A 20285-nucleotide genomic window follows, 5' to 3' on the forward strand; every position below is an offset into this window, starting at 1 on the left:
GACATCAAGCCAGCACTTCTTGGGTTTGCCTTCTGCCAGGGCGTGGCAGGAGCGAAATAGACCTGTTATTCCGAATTTGTCCTGTTATTCATAAAAAAGTTAACATACTTTAAGCTAAAATATATTTTGTCTCATTCTGTCAATTTCAAATGTCACTAAGTGCGATAGTGACAAAGAATATTTGCTTTTTTTTTTTAAAGAAAGAATAAATACACAGTATAGAACAGCACGCAACAAACAGCACAACTATAAACATCAATAATTTTCAGTCAACAATTTAGTTTTAGCTTAGAGTGAGATTAACTTTTTTATTGTTATTCGTAAAATGGGTTGGTGTTTCCAATGCTCCCACAGTTTAATGTCCGCATTTGTAACGAGAAGTGTTCTCAGGAGCTATTCGACATTTTTTTTAACATGTTCAAGGAGCAACAGCTGGCATTCTGAAAACTAGATGTTTGAACGGGGGTCTTTAACTACATGCATACCAAATTTCATCGAAATTGGTCTAGCGGTTTAGCTTTGAAAGCGAAAACAAACAGACGGACATTCGCATTTATAATACTAGCTGCGCCCTGGGGCTTCGCTCCCGTGGGAGATTCGGGAGGAAAAGTATCCTATGTGTTATTCTAGGTTATATTCCACCCGTGTACCAAGTTTCATAACAATCGGTCCAGTAGACTTTGCGTGAAAGAGTAACAAACATACACACATAAATCCTCACAAACTTTCGTATATTGCTCCGTTATCGATATCCATAGTAATCCTGTATGGATCGATCGATAATGTGATGTGTGTGTCAGGTGTGCATGCAGCTGGTGGGCGGGCGGGCGCCGCCGCCGCCGCCGCCGGGGTCGCCGCCGCCCGCCGCGCGCCAGCCCTGCGTCGCTCTCTGCGTCGAGTACCATCTGCAGAGGTTCACCGAGGTGCTTCTATTTCATTTACCTACCCATTTGTCAATATATATGTACGATAATGTACATAATTTTTTTTCTACTATTTTATTATGAATATTTTATTTACATAAAAATAAGATTAAAAATTGCTAAAGTTATACCAATACACAAAAAAGGTTCAAAAACCGATCCTAAAAACTACAGGCCTATCTCTCTGTTATCGATTATATCTAAGATTTTTGAAAAAGTCATGAAAAACCGACTTGTGGCACATTTAAAAAGCAATAATATAATAAGTAACAATCAATTTGGATACCAGGAAGGCAAAGGCACAAAGGAAGCTATTGACAAGCTTGTAAATTTGGTAACATCAAAACTTAATGATAATGTTAAAGTCTCTGGTATTTTTCTTGACTTGAGTTCGGCTTTCGATTCCGTGGATCACGACATATTATTAATAAAACTTGAACACTTAGGTATAAGAGGAAAATATCTTGATTTATTTCGTTCTTACCTTTCTAATAGAAAACAATTTGTAGAAATTAAAACAATCGAAGAAGGTCAAGAAAAGGTAACTAAATCTAAAACGGAGCTCATCAAAAGAGGTGTACCACAAGGTTCCATATTGGGACCCATCCTATTTATTATTTTTACCAATGACTTAAGTGACTATATTATAAAGAAAATACCTGACATTGAATTGATAAATTTTGCGGACGATACAAATGCTATTATATACGACATTGACATGAATTTATTAAAAACTAAGATTGATAAGACTTTAAAAGCTTTTGACGAATGGTTTACGTCAAATAACTTAAAACTAAATGCTAGCAAAACAAACATTATATTGTTTAGATCCACTAGCAGAAAAAAAGCAAAATTAAATGTAAACTTTAACGGGAAGCAAATCGACGTCGTTGATAAGGTCAAATTTTTAGGTATCTATATAGACCAATATTTGAATTGGAAACCAGAACAGTCCAAAATTGAAAATGCAGTCTCGTCGGCATCTTTTGCATTACGTAGTCTTAGAGATGTAATAAGTTTGGAACGGCTTAAAATGGTGTACTTTGCTTTAGTAGAATCTAGACTACGCTACAGCATTAAGTATTGGGGAAATAGTTATGACTACAATGTAAATAGAGCGTTCGTATCTCAAAAACGGGCAATTAGGACATTGCTGCGATTACCTCCTCTAGAATCATGTAGGCCTCACTTCAAAAAGTTAGGAATATTGACTGTACCGGGGTCTATATCTGTTGGTTCTCCTGACAGACTTCAAAAAGCATCTTCCCCAGTTGGAAGGGGAAAGAGAAAGGATAGCACGCGAAGCAACGAGGAGGAAACATTTAACGCCTGACATGATACCTCACTTAAAAGTATTTGAACACAGCCCGCAATATCAGGCAATTAAAGCTTTTAATAAGCTACCGGTGGAGTTCAGGCAAAACCTTAAATTATCAGAGTTCAAAAACAAATTAAAGACTTATCTGATAGAACGGAATGAATATGTAATAGAGGATTTCTTTAAGTGACCTAAACAATGTTTTTTCTTTTCTTCTTTTTTTTTTTTTTTTCCTTGACAAGTTATTGTGAGCATCCAAATGTGTGTGTTAAGTTTAAGTATGATGTCCTTTTATTATTAACGATTTATAATTTAATTTTAACTTATTATTATTATTAGATTTTATATGAATATTATATTTCAGACACAATTTGTAAATTGTTATTGAATAAATGATTCAGATTAGGCGATAGAGTCATAGAGTAAGAAAATTTTAAAAAATTCTGTCTGTATGTCTGTCCGGAACGACTGGACGGATTAGAATGAAACTTTTTTTTGTTATACAGCTACTAAGCCTGCGCAACATATAGGGTATAAATGATTTTGAAAACTGGAACACCTGATGGAGAACAATGATGGCCCAGCTAAACTATAGGAAATAAAGAAATTACGCTTTAACAGAAGTTGTTCAGTCTGATGAGCATTTTCTGTTGATGTATAAAAATCGATGATCCGGAACACATGAAGAAAAGAATCATAATGCTCCGGCTACACTATCCATATAAATGTGAAAGTGTGTTTGTGGAGATTTTTTTGGTATGGAGACAGTTCGAGAGCTGTAGTGTCATAGGCTACTTTTTCCCGCGGGCAAAACCGCGGGCAACAGCTAGTCTAGGAATTTTAAAAAATGTGAAAAATGTAAAAAGAGAGTTGTTGCCTAAAGTATGCTGGTCTTATGGCAAACGTATAAGTTTAAATTTATATATGTATATCTAAAATATCACTACATAGTATAAAACAAAGTTGCTTTCTCTGTCCCCATATCCCTACGTATGCTTAAATCTTTAAAACTACGCAACGGATTTTGATGCGGTTTTTATTTATATATAGTTTGATTCCTGAGGAAGTTTTAGGTGTATAATTTATTAAGGTTTTACCTTTATACCATATACCTTATTTAGCTTTATGTAAATAAATTCTTGTTTGAAACGTAAACTTGATAATATAAGAGTACCAGAAGAGAGTGTAATTATTATAGTGATTTACCTAGTCGTAATTACTTTGATTTGTATAGCAAATATTTAAATTATTAATGTTAATGTGATCGACCTCATACTAGCCTGAAGGGAAACAGTGATGAAGTCTACAATGCCTTTTCACTCAACCTTATATAAAAGACACCGAAATTGTATTATTTTTTTTGTAAAAAAACAATCTTATATTCCATAGGTCCGTCGTAAAGTGATGCACATGCGAGATCAACAGCTCTATTACCATAGACTACGGATGTGGCTGGAGGAGCAGCTGCGGCAGGAGAGGGGGAAGTGAGTGGCCATAGACTAAATAATTATTAAACAATAACCTTGCCAGGTTAGGGGTCTACAGTCTTCAATTTTTTTTCGACATTTCTTCTCAGCTGTGGTCGTTCCGAAATGCCAGTACTTTGTAGCTTTTAAGAAATAATTATATATGTTTGACGACCTCGGTGGCGCAGTGGTAAACTGCTTGCCTCTAAACCGAGAGGTCCCGGGTTCGATCCCCGGTCAGGTCATGATGGAAAATGATCTTTTTCTGATTGGCCCGGATCTTGGATGTTTATCTATATATATGTATTTGTTATAAAATATAGTATCGTTGAGTTAGTATCCCATAACACAAGTCTCGAACTTACTTTGGGGCTAGCTCAATCTGTGTGATTTATCCTAATATATTTATTTATTTATTAAAAAATAAATAATGTGTGCAAATGAGTGAAAATATTTTTTACTCATTTTCAATTACTCGCATTTAAATTTGAAGCGATGGTGGTCCAGTGGCTAAGATTGTGAATCGAAAGGTCTCAGGTTCAAATCCTACTCGTCCCGAATAGGTTTACTATAATCATTTTCATAGTATAAGAGGTAATCTGACTTAATAATATGTCACTTTCATAGACCACCATTTGCCTCCGGTGAAAGAAAACATCGTCAGGAAACCCGCACACTTTAGCTTAATAGATTTATCTAGCAGTTAGTTTATCTGTCAGATTACTGTATGATATTTTATCATCTGAAAGTTGTGAAGCGTATACGAAATAAATTAAAGGCACGTTGTTAAGCACCATTCCTCTTTTCCAGTATGCCAGAAAGCAACGTGACGTTAATAGAAGAAATACCGCGACGCAAACGTCGAACCGCCAGCCCCAAGGTGCCGAGGCTAACCACCGCGCCCAAGCGGAAACTCAAGCCCTCCTCGCCGCTGTCCAAACCGCACAAAATATTACATATGCTTAAGCAAAAAGCTCCCGAGCAATCGGAATCACACGAAGCAAGAACCGAAGATAACAGAGAAGCGGAGCCTCCTGAGGCGTTCCCGTTAACCAAGGAGGACAACGTCAGCGACACGGAAACGGTCGTGGGCGAGAAAGATCAAGAACTATGCAAAGATATGAAGTATTGTCTCGCCAAGTTGGGGAATTTCGCGCTCAATTCTGACGCTCAAGAGAACGATGCTGCAGCGAAGTACCCCGAATCTTTTAGTCCGCCGTTACAAGAAATGTCTCCGACCACATCTGAACCGCTGCCAGTGTATACCCCCAAACCGAGCCAGCGATTGCTCACAGTGAATAAATTCTTGAATAGAAACGATTTTAAAGACAAAGTTATTGATTTCCAAACGCAAACCACACCCGACATACATTTCCCGATCGATGCTAGAAGAACGCCTGTGTTAGTGAAGGAAGAATCTGAAATCAAAATCGAAGAACCTGATGAGAATGAAGCGAAAGACCCTAATATATACAAATATGTGACTATTGGACTGGAAATCAAGAAGGCTATGGAGGTGTGCCAGAATATAATCAACTCTTATAACAAAATCAGTAATAGCAAAGAAGAAGATGTTAGCGCGTTGTCTCTGGAGCAAATATGCGAACTCATGATGAGTTTGGACAAAAATTCGCCAGGGTTCCTAGAGAAAATCGATTCGGGTGAACCGATAGATATTAACATGCCGCTGATTCTGGCAAACATGCCAGAGATTTCCACTGAACTGACAGAGTTTGCCAACGCGTCGTTCGAGTTGCCAGAATTCGCGTCCATCATGAGCTCACTGCCCGAAGTCAACAATGAAGCTCAGCTCACTCCGGAGACACTGAAACAAATTAGAGAGTTGAAATTACACAAAAATAGAGATAGCATAAAAGTAACTAAAAACACTGCCAAAAGAAAATGTAATAGGAAAATCAAGAATGACGATGCTGTGGCCCCGTTAGAAATGGACTCTCAAGATATATCCGAATTATTGAAAGATGAAAAAGAACTGCAGAATATGATGAAGAAATCTAATAATAAGGAAGATTTTAACGATTTACTATTCTCTATAAGTGCTCAAGTGGTGATAAACAAAGTATTTGAATATTTAAAACAGAATAAGAGTCCTGTATTAGCGAAATGCTTGCAAGAGGACGGTGATATATTCGCACTGCCGAAAAATAGTATTAACTCGGAAATGTATTCGAAAGCTTCCACTTTGTTCGACAATTCCGTAAAAGACGCGCTAAGTATGGACCAGTTAAGGGATTTAGTTAGGTCTAGATTTGATTCGTGGAAGCATTACGTAGCGACTAAGTTTAAGAGCATACCAATTGAATTATTAGAAAGTGAAATCGAAGCGATGTTGGATAAGTTTTACAGTTACATACAAGATCTAGCCGGAAAACAGTGTAGCAACGAGAGTGATAAAATCATAGAGAAAATAGACGAACTCAGAAACAATAAAGACTTCAAAGATTCGGACAGTGATAGTGCTTCAAAAGAATCGTTGCAGCAGATGACGAAGCTGCTCAGCTCGTCAGCTGGCAACACTTTCGATTTGCTTATAATGAAGTTATCCAAAATGTCACAGGATAAAAAGTCGTCGGTTAAAAACCTGAAGTTTAAATACATAGATGTGGTCAAGAGGTGCTCGGAGTCTCAACAATTAGCCGGGTGGATTCTGCTCGACCCGGAGATAGCGTCCAACGTGATATCGGAACTTACCGGACTGCCTATAATAAAGACTGAGAATTTACCATACAAAGTGCCAGACTTCGCTACTCTATCTAACGAGAGGAAAAAAGACTATTTTGTTAGCAAACTGAGACAAATGAATAGGTTATACATGCAGACGTTGCCTAAAAAGGCGCTTACAGGTGATGAGTGGCTTGTGATGTTGTACAGGTTAGAACAGTTAGAGGAAAAACTCAAAGAGGCATTCTCGAAAGTGACGCCCCCCACTAAAAATCAAAACGCGAGCGAAGGTGAAATACTAGCCGCGAAAGGTCTAAGCAAAATCATAGGAAAAGCAAACGTTAGGGTTGTCAAAAAACCTGAACCGAAACCTGTTAAGAAAGATGAGAAACCGGAAACAACAGATCAGGACAAGAAATCGAAAAACGACGCGCTCTTAGCGAAATGCGAGGCGATTTTGACATCGAAAGGGGAGAAGTCATTATTGGACAGTTTTTACACGATCAAGTCTTATATCACTCAGGGATTGCCTGTCCCTGAGACTTATAAGAAACACGTGATATCGATATGCTCGAGCATCGATGCGAAGCTGCTAGACGAGGACATAGAGGAGACGTTGAATATTGAAAATGACGACGCGCAAAGCAAGGAGAAATTATCAGTTATCGGTTCGCAAAATCCAGAATTGTTAGCTAAATATTCCGCTCAAGCGTTGCGCAACGCGAAGCAGACGTTAAACGCTGTTGCGTTTAAAAACATGGCGAAAAACGGACAATCGAAATCTGAGAGTGACGCGTGTGACACCCCTAAAACTGATTGCAAGTGGACCAATGATTGTGTGTGTAGTTCCTGTAAGGGCCCCTGTAAGAATTTCGTGAAGGGCTACCTGCATATGGAGGGCTATATGAAGGACAAGGACGCCGCGAAGGCCAAGCCGGCTGTAAAGCCTGTGAAACCTCCGCCTAAGGCTTGTGAGAATACCCAGCATCAGCAGCATGTTTGTAAAGGTTGGTGATATGACTTTAAAATAAAAGTGTTCAAGCATACTTTAAGCTGGAGTATGTTTTGTCTCGTTCTGTCAATGCCACATATTGTAAGTGCAAGAGAGACGAAACATATTTTAGCTTGGCCGTGGCCTAATGGTAATCACGCCGGACCGCTACATTTGGAGGTCTGGGTTCGATACCCAGTTGGGTCAACATGGAAAATGATCTTTTTCATATTGACCTGTGTCTTGTTTGTTTATAGGCTAACTCAATCTGTGTGATTTGTCCATAAATATTTATTTATTTATCTATGTATGTGTATGTTATAGAATATAATATCGTTGAGTTAGTATCCCATACTCACTTTGGGGCTAGCTCAATCTGTGTGATTTGTGCCTATATTTATAGTTATATATATATATATATATATATATATATATATATATATATATATATATATATATATATATATATATATATATATATATATATATATATATATACATATATATATATATATATATATAACTATAAAGTTATATATTTATAGTTATATATATTATATATATATATATATATATATATGTAATATAACTTATGGCTAGTGTATATTCTTGTCACACTGTCCTCTTGCGTGGATTTCACAATTTCTTACTTTTATGTTACTTTGTGTGTGGAGACACAAAGTAACATAACTTAACTTAGCTGTAAGTCTTTTAACTTGTTACTTAGCCGTAAGTCTTCCTAAATAGTAATAAATAAATACTTTTTTATTAACACATAAGTTCATTGACTTGCAGTGGGTCACGGGAGCAACGGCGGCGGCTGCGCCTCCGAGGGATCAGCTGATTCCCCATGCACCTGCTGCTATTGCACCGTTTTCGGACATGCTGTGAGTGTCTTCATATTTTCGCATGTGTTATTGCTAACGCTGGTGTTTTATTTTGTTCCAATCGCTTAAAGGCATCTGGCATGACTTTTACGATCCCCTGACGAAGTAAACGTGGCAAAGTGTTAGCATATACACTCTTGTGAACTGTCAACCAGTGTGCAGGTTTCCTAACGATGTTTGCCTTCACCGGAAGCGATTGGTGGACTATGAAAACTACTATACATGAGTCAGATTTGTATACAAACTCAAGAGCTCACGAGTAGGATTCGAATCTGGGATCTTTCGTTCACAGGCAGGACGGTCTTAACCACTGGGCCACCACCGCTTCTTGTGAGTGAACTTACACAATCCTAATCGTAACTAAGAAGCGGTGGTGGTGTATTGGTTAAGACCCCCGCCTGCGGATCGAAACTTCCCAGGTTCGAATCCTACTCGTGCCACATGAGTTTGTATTATTAACTTGTGTGTGAAATGGAGAAGGCAATGGCAAACCACTCCATTAATAATGCTAAGAAAGTTATTACGTGAGTTTCATTCCATGTAATGACCACGACCCTCAGCCATGAGGAATACGACTATGAAGAAGGAGAATCGTAACTAATATTATAAATGCGAAAGTAAGTTTGTTACCTCTTCAAATATCTACTGTCTATCTAATTTTGCACACGTGCAGTTTGAAGTACAGAGAAGGATATACCTTTAAATCCGGAGAAACAAATGCACCCGTGGGAAATTAACGCGAGCGAAGACGCAGGCAACAGTTAGTATTGAAACAAACCACATTAATCTACTTTCAGCCCCCACTGACGACGCCCGTGCCGCGCAACTTCAACGAGACAAGAGAACGACTCCGCTCAATACTCAATAAGAAGAAACAACAGTGCAAAACGGCAAATGTGAGTTGTATTATAATTGACTAGAGCCAGTTTGAGATTGAATGTTGTGTTGCCATTGCATAAAATTTCGCCGGCAAGAAAATTGTTGCCAGTGTTTTCGATCACGAAATAAGCTAGGATCACAGAAATTCTACTAGTATTTTAAATGCGAAAGTTTGTGAGGTGTGTGTGTACGTATGTTTGTTACTCTTTCACGCAAAATCTACCAGACCGATTGTTATGAAATTTGGTATACATAACAATACTTTTTCTTATCGTGGTATTATATAACATCGAAATTATCATGGTAGCGAAGCTCCGGGGCGCAGCTAGTTATTGCATATTTGTAACAAAAGTTGAATATAGTGTTGCCATTGAATAAAATCTTACCCGTAAGAAAGATGTTGCCAGCGTTTAATCACGCAATAAGCCAAGTTCACAGAAGCTATCACTATTAAAAAACCCGCATCAAAATCTGTTGCTTAGTTTTAAAGATTTTTTTCCATCTATCGGGACCCAAGTAGTCACTTCAGATCGATAAGTGGCATGTGGATACAAGTGGTTGGATACAAATAGGGGAGGCTTTTGTTTTGCCCAATAGTGGGACCTTGATAAAAAATAAGTTACCTTTTTCGAAATTTTCTGTCAGCTAGATAAAAAAAATACTTCGAATTATTCTGTTGCTAGTTTGTCTACGAGTTTGTGGGTGAATTTCACGAGCGTTTTCAACTCCGCCGCGGGCTCTCATTAGTGTTTATTAAATTGTACCATACACAGTCATCAATTTAATTATCCTATTTTATAAATAAGTACTGGTACAATGTTAATTTTATAAATGTATAATTTAAAAAAAAAATAAGATTCTTTATTTAAAAAGAATGTCTGACACGAATGAAACGCTACACGCCGCGTTAAAACGCTCGTGAAATTCACACTTGTATCATAATGTGGTGTTCCTCAGGGCGAGCAAGAACAGGAGAAGAAGCAGGTAGCTGTGCAGACCCAGCCTGAGCCGCAGAAGCTGAAGCAGCCACAGCTCTCACCTAAACCTGTAAGTGGATATGGTCTGTCACTACAAGTCTAATCTTACGCCACATTTACTACAACTCAGCCCTTTTGGGCAGGGGAAGTGAGCACCCAGTGGGCAGCACGAGTATGTAAATAATTACTCGCGCTGTCACTGCTCGTGTCACTGCCGCTGCCCGACGCACACAGGATTGGTGTATTGGAAAAACAATTACATTTTTGGAACTATGAAATTGTGCAGGTAATATAGGATGACTTATACTAATCACTTATACTGATCAGTCAGACATAACGCTGTCGAACTAGCAACCTCGACAAGATCGACGTCAATCATTTTTCCATAAAGAAGAGAGAGAGAGAATAAGAGTATGAAGGCTGAGTATAAATGCTCACTCGCGTCCTTATTGCCGCAGAAGTATTTAGGGAAATATTTCCGGCAGCGGCAGAAGTGGCAGCGGCTGAGTGTAAATGAGGGGTTATACTATTTGTAGCGGGAGTGAGGTGATCAAGCTCGACCGCCACAAAGGGAAGATCTCCCCGTCAGTCTCATGTAACCGCACGGCTCCGACGGTGTCATGTCGGAAGTTGTATATATGCTTCCAATCGTAAACGCACTGTCTGCGCGGTCTAGGCTTGTCAGCTTCTGTTGCGAGTCGACCGTAGCGCCATCTGTCCGTAGTGTCGCGAATCTTCTACGTGACTTGTATAGTCGGGTTTTTGCGTCAGCGGCGTTGTGTATGTGGCGTGATAGATGTCGCCACACTCTCTTCACTTCTCATACTCGTGTTTCATAACCATTTATAACATAAATATAAATAATAATAAAAAGTTGCTCCATTATGCATGCAATATGCATGTAAAGTACGAATTAGTCACCCATAATTTACATTTCGATAAATATAATTTACACTATAAAAAGCTAATTCAATATTAGTTGTATGTATCCTAACTAATATTATAAATGCGAAAGTTTGTTTGTTACCTCTTCACGCTCTATATATTCAACCAATCTTAATTTTATAATATGTAAGTATAAGGCAGAAGTCTGTCGTGTCTGTCTGTATAAACGCGATAAACTCAAAAACTACCGAGCAGATTTTTGTACAGTTTTCACCAATAGACAGTGCAATTTCCGAGTAAAGTTTACATTCATAATAATAATAATAATAATCTTAATTTTCTTCTATACATTAATAATATATTATGGATTCACCTGAGCGAAACCGGGACGGGCGGGACGGGAAAACAGTTTATAATATTATTAATGACATATGGAATAGATATAGTTATCGAGGTCAAATATAGACTACCGCGGGCGCAGCTGCGGGCAACAGCTAGTATTAAATAAAATATGTTTTGCAGGCTCTCCCCAAAACGCTCCCGCCTAGTTTGCCGCCACAACAACAGAGACAAAACATGGAACTGCAACAGAAACAACTCGCCGACAAAATGGCGAAAATGACTGTCAACGACAAGGCTAAGGTAAAAAACATTTTTTACCTATAAAAAAAGTGCACGTATGCCACTAAAGAAGTTTTTATCAATTTTTGTGACCCTGATCAAAAATTAGTAATTAAGTATCCCATAACACAAGTCTCGAAATTACTTTGGGGCTAGCTCAATCTGTGTGATTTGTCCTAATATATTTATTTATATTTATATCGAAAAAATAAAATGTTCCCGTGGATCCACGCGGACCAAGCCGCGGACATAAGCCAGTGTACTATACTTGCAGACGTTACAAAGTACGACTGCGGTACAAGTGAGCCTGCCGCCGGTGAAACCGGAAATCAAACCCAACAACAGCGCTGAGCAAATGAGATTACAACAGGTCAGTGTCCGTTTGATATAAACAAACAAACAAACAGATAAATTGATATTTTCCATCTGAACTTGTCACAGTTCCGGAGACAAATGTGCACTGAGATTTAGCTTCACTTATATTATTACACGCCCTTTGCTTATTTCACAGTTAATTACTTACTTTTCTTGTTAACTTTATACCTTATAATTATTGTTTGCAAGAACCTAGTTACTATTAATTAATTTGTGTGATTAGCTCTCCCTAGTTTAGTAATCAAAACATCCTTTGGATTATAATTTAGAATGGTATGCCAATGTTTGATTATTTGATTGTAATCTGTTATTTGTGTGAAATAAATAAATAAACAAACAAACGTAACATCAATCAACAATCGTAAGGAACCCTTTACGAACGAGTTTTTTTTTTTTGCAAAAATGTCATTTCTGCCACATGCTTTTATTGTCGTCAATGAGATCTTATGGCATTTAGCGCCTGATGAAGAGAAATAGATATATTTATTTTCAGCGTACATGGTACAATCATTACATTGATTCTATATACAATTTTTTACGCCACCAACAATACCATCTCTATGTAACACCTTTTTTTATAGTCTATTCATAAGCTATCAATCATTGATAGCTTTTGAATAGACTATAAAAAAAGAACAGAAAAACAGAGGACACGCACGAATACATTTTCACATTACTAATTATTTATAGTTGCAACAACAAAGAGCGCAGCAGCAGCAATTACAGCAGCAGCAGCAACAACAAAACGCACCGCAACAACAAACAGCCCAACAGCAACAACAGAAGAAACCAGAGCCCATATACGACCTGCCGGTGCACAACAAGCCGACGCTGACGCCGCAACAGCAACAACAAATTAGACAACAACAGGTGATTTCGTCATTGTCCTACTAATATTATAAATGCGAAAGTTTGTGAGGATGTGTGTATGTGTTTGTATTCTTTCACGCAAAATGTACTGGACTGATTGTTATGAAATTTGGTACACTACGGGTAGAATATAATCTGGAATAACAGATAGGGTACATTTTATCCCGAAATTCCAACGGGAGAGAAGTCCCGGGGCGCACCTAGTAATTTAATAAGTAGTACCTTATTTAGTTTCATTATACGCCGCTAAAGAAGTTTTCACTTCAATACCAACAATTTTTTTTCAACTAATAGATTTTTGTATAAATGTTATATGTTTTGAATATATATATTTTAAAAAAACCAACATGTGTACAGTACCTCATGATAAATTATCCTCTTTATTTTACGTCGTACTACTGTAGCAGTTAAATAAACAACAATTAAATAATCTCAACAGTTGTTACAACAGCAGCAACAACACCAACAACAGTTACAGCAACAACAAGCGCAGCAAGCGCAAGCGGCGGCCCAACAACAAGCGCAACAGAGACAGAGTCGACAACAACAGCAGACGTCCGTTTCGAGTCGAGAGTCTAGTGTATATTCCACTTCTTCCGGATGTTCCGGGTGAGTTTGTAATATTTTTCGTCTCAATGTTCTCATGTCTATTCTCCAAACGCTAAAGTGATATACTTTTTTCTAATGTCAAAATCATTTTTTTTTAAATTGGATTTGTTATACATGTCACACATGTTTTTTAACTTATTTTTGAAAATAATAATGATATGAAATAAATCTGGAATCGAGCGGAAATTGAACCCGCGCCCCTGTCTATCCGGGACAGTGCTCTTGACCACTGAGCTATGGAGACCATGCCAGTTCGGCTGAATGAATTCATCTCTTTCGTCTTACGCCGACGTACAGTATTTTCATTAGAGAGTAGTAGGTACTCCTATATTTTTATTTTGAAGCTTGTGTGACAGTGATGTGTTGTGACGTCACGGATTTTGGAGTCAAAAGGCATTTCTATTATACTTTAATGAGATTGAAAAAATAGTTAATCTCGTAATCAATAAAACTGATCAATTAAAGTGACATTTAATTATCGTGTTTGAATATTTAAATACATTCACACGTTTTGTTCTTTAACCAGTAGTATAGCCAATTTCTGGAAATTTACGGCAGATAGATTTTTATCATTATCATCAAAACTTGTTGACTTTCATCACACATTAAGCTTTATTACTGGGCTCCGCTTCGCGTCGCGCCACGAACCCGTTTCGTTTGTAATGAACATTTACAAGCATCACAATGTACTTTTTAATACATGTTAAAGTAACAAGTTTCGAGTAGCGATAAACCACAACCACAGCCTTAGCGGCTGATAGGCCACATAACCATTCCTAAGGAGAGTTGACGTCGAACAAGCGGCCGGTTGTAATTTTTTATCAATGTTGAATTTCCAATAGTTGGCAAATAAATCAATGTGAATAATATCTGTCCCTCCAGTGGGTCATGTTGGCGCGGCGGCAGACCCACAGACCCACGAGATCTGGACGCCCTGCTGCAGTACATAGAGGGCCCCGCCCGTCACGTGGACAGGGGCAAGAAGCGCGCCAAAAAGCTGAGGCAGCGGGCCAAACGGGTGAGTTCATTTATACCATAGACATTTTTTGTGCGAAAAGCAGTGGTGATGTAATTGTTAAGACGCCTGCCTGTGGATTGAAAGGTCTCAGATACGTATCCTACTCGTGCCACATGAGTTTGTATACCAATCTGACTCGTATATAGTAGTTTTCATAAACCACCACTTGCTTCCGGTGAAGGAAAACATCGTGAGGAAACCTGCACACTGGTTGGCAGTTTAGTTCACTGGTGTGTATGCGACTACCTGCCGCTAGATGGCGGTAAGTAGTCCGTACAAGTCATGTCGGATGCCTTAGGGAGACTTGAATAAAATCTGACACCAGCTTTAGCAATAACACACTCGATATGATCATAGACTTTTTTGTTTAATTTATAAATAAATAAATAAATATATTAGGACAAATCACACAGATTGAGCTAGCCCCAAAGTAAGTTCGAGACTTGTGTTATGGGATACTAACTCAACGATACTATATTTTATAACAAATACATATATAGATAAACATCCAAGACCCGGGCCAATCAGAAAAAGATCATTTTCCATCATGACCCGACCGGGGATCGAACCCGGGACCTCTCGGTTCAGAGGCAAGCACTTTACCACTGCGCCACCGAGGTCGTCATTTATCTGAAATGCAAAGGAATCTTAGCCTAAGCTTCGTGACCAGTAGGATATTGATGGCGAAATAAAAACTCGGGAAGTACTTGTTGTACTATATATTACGATACAAACTGAGATGAAGAGAAGAAATTACAGGCGCAATTAGCTTATATATAAAATGAGGAATAGTTGGCGCCATGTAGGAATTAAATAATTAAGTAATTGTAGTGACATTTGTTAGTTTTATCTTAGAAGTGGTGTGTTAACATAGCGCATACTGCCGTCGTCTGTACCATAGACTAAGAAATCTATATAGACGACAGATAAGTGTAACTAGATGAAGGATTATGGATCAAAATAAAAAGAAGCCACAGGATAAACCGAGATTTATTGAGATTTTAACAGAGCACAAGTTAGACCATTACGCTGTGTATTTTGTGCTCTGTTAGAGAGAGCTCTGTTGATTTATTTGTCAAATTGTAGGTGCGTTTAATTACTTCATCACTAAATGTGAGATTTCCATATAATAGCGACAGTTTGGCCCGGGGACGAGATAGGGGACACAATATATCAGTGCTGTATCTTGTTTGTTATCATGTATTTCTAATATTCATCTCCTTTGTATGGTCGAAATTGAACATATATATTAAATATGGTCTGTATCTTTTTCTGTCTACGATGTATACTAACTTTGCCTATGGTGTTACTCCATATTTTATTATGTACGGATGTTCACTCATCATACATAGTGCAAGTGCTAAAATACGGTGCCTTGGGTAGATCCATAATGGGAAGTTTAATATTAAAACTTCTGAAACTTTTTAGAAGTATTAATATTCACCCTGTGTTAATATTCATACAATTAGTTTTACGAAATATAACCTAGAACTCGTATTAGATGGCGCTGTGTTATGAGTTAGCGTAATTACAATTTTTCACTCGCAAATATAAAAATTTTCAGATGGAAATGCGTCTCCTAGAAGAACGACAAACGATTATATCTGAACTAACGTTAGCTAGAAGATCAGCGGCCGCTTTACAAAGCGCCACGGCCGATTGGAAGCGGCGACTGGAGGAAGCGAGACAGCAACAGACGCAACAGCAGGCTAAGAAGAAGAAAGGTATCGTTTACAAAATCAATCGTTTATCAAATTTACATTACCACTGTACAGATTAATTATTTCAAAGTAAAAAAGTAAAATTAATTTTTGTCTTTTTCTTTTAAGATTAACCAAACTGACATAACACAGTAAGAAGCATAAGACTTAAATTTTATATTATAAATTTTATTATATGTTTTAAAGTTAGCTTAAAATAAACATAAAGTGACAAGCTTTCTAGATGTGAACTTGATACCTTCACGAGAAAAAAAATTAACTTTATACAAATAAAAAAATTTTGAAAAGCAATTTTAAGTACAAATAATAAAATAACTTTATTAAAATTTGTAATGAGAGCGCTCTGAGAACCGCCCTATTAGAAAGAGAATATTGTCGATTATTTACTGTTACTATTGATATATATATATATGGCTACGTTACGTCATCATAAAATGTCGCGTATTATATAATTTTCTTCTGAAATAGCATACCTATTCTATTAATCTCGTAATCAATAAAACTGATCAATTAAAGTGACATTTAATTATCGTGTTCGATTGATTTTAATACCTTCATTCATTAATTTACTTTTTTACCAGTGAAAACTTAATTTAGTTCTATTTAAGCTTCTGTATAATTCTCATTCTCATAAACATTTGTCCGCAGGCAAGAAACAGAAGATGAACCCGGCTCAGCAAGCGTTGATGCAAGCCATGGCCGAGCAAATGGGCGAGTTGACAACGCTAATGAACTCCACCGCTAAGGTACCACAGTTTTACCGCTTGCACAACTGCCGGATATATGATGTGTTATTATATACCAAACAGCAGTTTTTTAATACCTGTCGTTTTGTATATAATAACACTATATACTAAACAACAGGTATTAAACACGCACATACCTTTTTTAATTTATATCGTGGTTAATACCTGTTGTTTAGTATATGTGGTCGTCCAAATCAAAAGGGACCTTATGGCGGTTGGCACTTAGATCTTTATTACCGTAGTTCGAATACGAAACAACGGCAATAATTGCGAAAGTGCCGGGCGCCATAAGGTTCCTTTTGATTTGGACGGGGCCACATATAATTATGCAACGCGAAAAATTAAAAGACAACCTCGGTGGCGCAGTGGTAAGGTTCTTGCCCCTGAACCGAGAGGTCCCGGGTTCGATCCCCGGTCGGGTCATGATGGAAAATTATCTTTTTCTGATTGGCCCGGGTCTTGGATGTTTATATGTATTTATTATAAAATATAGTATCGTTGAGTTAGTATCCCATAACACAAGTCTCGAACTTACTTTGGGGCTAGCTCAATCTGTGTGATTTGATTGTGATTCGTAATATATTTATTTCTTTAAAAGTAATTATAGAGTGTTAGGTTTTTAAAGGCTCATGTTTGTATGTGTGTTCACAGGCTATGTTCCGTAATCATAAAATGTGGCGTATTATATAATTTTATTCTGAAATATAGTGTTCTATTAATCTCGTAATCAATAAAACTGATAAATGAAACTGATATTTATTATATATATAAAGTGTTATTGTGTTTGTTTGTGATCTCTTTATTGCACGGAGAAAACACACACAGAGAAAGCATTGATTATTGAAATACCTTCATACATTTTATTGTTTATCCAATCCAATTAAGTTCTATTTATGTTTCTTTATAATTCTTATTTTAATAAATATATACGATGAAACATCATTAAATAGTCAAAGCCACTTACCGCTGTCTGTCCCTATGTATGCTTAGATCTTCAAAACAACGATGTTTTTTTTTTTTGCTTAGATAGCATATGTAACAGGAAGGTTTATATGTATAATTTATTGAGGTTTAACCCGAGCGAAGTCGGAACGCCGGTTTATATCATTGTATGTGTGTCGGTCAGGAGGCCAAAGCGGCGGAACAGAAGGTGATCACGTGGAGCCGCCGCTTGCAGGAGTGCGACCGCCAGCTGACGGAGGCGCAGGCGCTGCAGGAGCCCCAGCAGAAACTGGTGAGTGGCTAAATGTTATTTTAAAATACGTATTTGATTTTTTTTTTTGTAATCCGTACGTAAAAATATTTAAAAAAATGTATGTGATGTGTGGCTGAAAATCAACGAACGCGTTGCTCCCCGAGGAGCAATATTATATTATACTAGCTTTTGCCCACAACTTCGTATGTGAGTAAAAATCCCTTTCCCGTGGAAATTTCAGGAAATCCCTTCTTAGTGCTCCCCAACACTGTCCTTGGAATCTACGCACCAAATTTCAGCTTTCTACGCCCAGTAGTTTCGGTTGTGCGTTGTCTGTCAGTCAGTAAGTCAGTAATATTATGTGGATTGTTGAGCCGTGGCCATTTTGTATTGCCGCAGCACACATATAACTTGTATTTGACTATCTGTCCACTTGTATGTGTATTAGTCCACTGTATTATGTACTTGTGTTTTTTTTTTTTTATTTTGATGTATATGTGTTCTGTCGCTGCAAATTGTTTTGCAAGTTTTCCATCTGTCTGTCTATAGAGCACTAGCAAAAACTGGTGTCTCACGGTGTTTGATTTGATAACACCACAGATATATATATATATATATATATATATATATATATATATTTTTTTTTGTAGGATCTTGGACCTCAAAAGGAAAAACACAACTAATTCTACGTAACACTACTACACAAAAGTAGCAGCCAAAATGAAATATAAAAAAAATACATACTAATGTCATAAATGCGAAAGTCTGTCTGTTGCGCTTTCATGGCTAAACCTCTTAAACTTATTTTAATGGAATTGATAAGCGTGTAGTTTAATACTACCTATAAGCTAGTATAGAATCTAGGACCTCCAATGTAGCGGTAAGAATTGTATCTCTTCTATCATGGTAATTTTTTATTAAGTGTTACCCCTACAATTTTCGAAAAGTACCTACAAGTTTCAAAAATTTTGATTATCAAATATACATTATATATTTATATATCCAGGCCGAGCAAGCGGCTTTGGTCGCCAAGCAGCAACAACAACTGCAGCAGCAGCAACAGCTGCAGCAACAGCAGCTGCAACAGCAGCAGCTACAGCAACGTAGACAGATGCAGTTGTTGGAGCAACAGCGGGAGAAACAGAAAGAGGTGCCAGCAGGTAAGAGCGTGTGGTTCCGCCCTAGAATAGCACCTGGTCATGTGAGGTGAGTAAGAGCATAGTCTGGGCAGCTGTTTCGCAACAGCTTTCCCAAGGAGGGTTGACAGCCGATTGTAAAATCACATTCGAATCCTCGAATTAAGCTCAATTTGATGTTAACTTTTTTTACGCTCACAGCGGGCTTTGACTATGTATAGAATATTGATAAAACAGGCATCACATCAGGTAGATTTATCGGGCAGTTAGTTTATCTGTCAGATTGCAATGTTAGTTTATCTCTGTCAGATTGCAATGTTAGTTTATCTGTCAGACTGCAATGTTAGTCTATCTGTTAGATTGCAATTTTAATCTGTCAGATTGCAATATGATGTTTTATCAACGCATCCACGTATCTAGATAACATGGTGATGGTCCGCCGCGGGCCGCAGGGGGTCACCATGTGCGTGTCCGGGCCGCAGGGCCGCGAGGTCAACGTGGCGGCTGCCAGGAGACATTACACTGGTAATATTATCAATATTATATAAAACTCTTCCGTTACTGAGTGACTGACTGACAGGCAACGTACAGTCGATACTACTGGGCGTAGGAAGCTGAAATTTGGCGTGTAGGTTCCCTGGGGAGTGTAGGTGAGCATTAAGAGAGGAAGGATTTTCCGAAATTCCACCCCGAAGGGAGTGAAGGGGAAAAACACTCTTATATGAAAGTTCTACACCGAAATTAAAATTTGATTTCGGTTTACTACAAATTATTGAATACGTGTTTCAGATTTTTCTGAAAATTAACCCTCAAGACAAAAGGGGGGTGAAAGATTGAATGGAACTCAATACAAATTTCTAAATAAAAAGCATCATTTTTCTTAAAGAATGACCGAGATTTTTCAATTCACGTGGGCGTAGCCGCGGGCAAAAGCTAGTTATAGTATAAAACTAAGTCGTATCGCACTGTCTGTTCTTATATATTAA

At 37.7% G+C, this 20285-nt stretch overlaps 1 protein-coding gene across 5 annotated transcripts in view; it reads left to right on the forward strand.

Moving 5' to 3' along the window:
- The window catches only part of LOC128682027 (uncharacterized), a 53042-nt gene that overhangs the window by 19066 nt on the left and 13691 nt on the right, over window positions 1-20285 (forward strand). For all 5 annotated transcript variants that reach the window (XM_053766483.1, XM_053766488.1, XM_053766484.1 and 2 more), the window contains exons 21-36: window positions 801-923; window positions 3631-3725; window positions 4518-7396; window positions 8176-8267; window positions 9065-9163; window positions 10104-10193; window positions 11531-11650; window positions 11904-11999; window positions 12695-12874; window positions 13314-13483; window positions 14366-14501; window positions 16066-16225; window positions 16871-16968; window positions 18095-18202; window positions 19170-19323; window positions 19720-19824. In XM_053766483.1, coding sequence (XP_053622458.1) covers window positions 801-923; window positions 3631-3725; window positions 4518-7396; window positions 8176-8267; window positions 9065-9163; window positions 10104-10193; window positions 11531-11650; window positions 11904-11999; window positions 12695-12874; window positions 13314-13483; window positions 14366-14501; window positions 16066-16225; window positions 16871-16968; window positions 18095-18202; window positions 19170-19323; window positions 19720-19824 — 4705 coding nt within the window. The remainder of the gene's footprint in view (window positions 1-800; window positions 924-3630; window positions 3726-4517; window positions 7397-8175; window positions 8268-9064; window positions 9164-10103; window positions 10194-11530; window positions 11651-11903; window positions 12000-12694; window positions 12875-13313; window positions 13484-14365; window positions 14502-16065; window positions 16226-16870; window positions 16969-18094; window positions 18203-19169; window positions 19324-19719; window positions 19825-20285) is intronic.

Source organism: Plodia interpunctella, chromosome 29 (genome assembly GCF_027563975.2).
Source record: "Plodia interpunctella isolate USDA-ARS_2022_Savannah chromosome 29, ilPloInte3.2, whole genome shotgun sequence".
NCBI lineage: Eukaryota > Metazoa > Arthropoda > Insecta > Lepidoptera > Pyralidae > Plodia > Plodia interpunctella.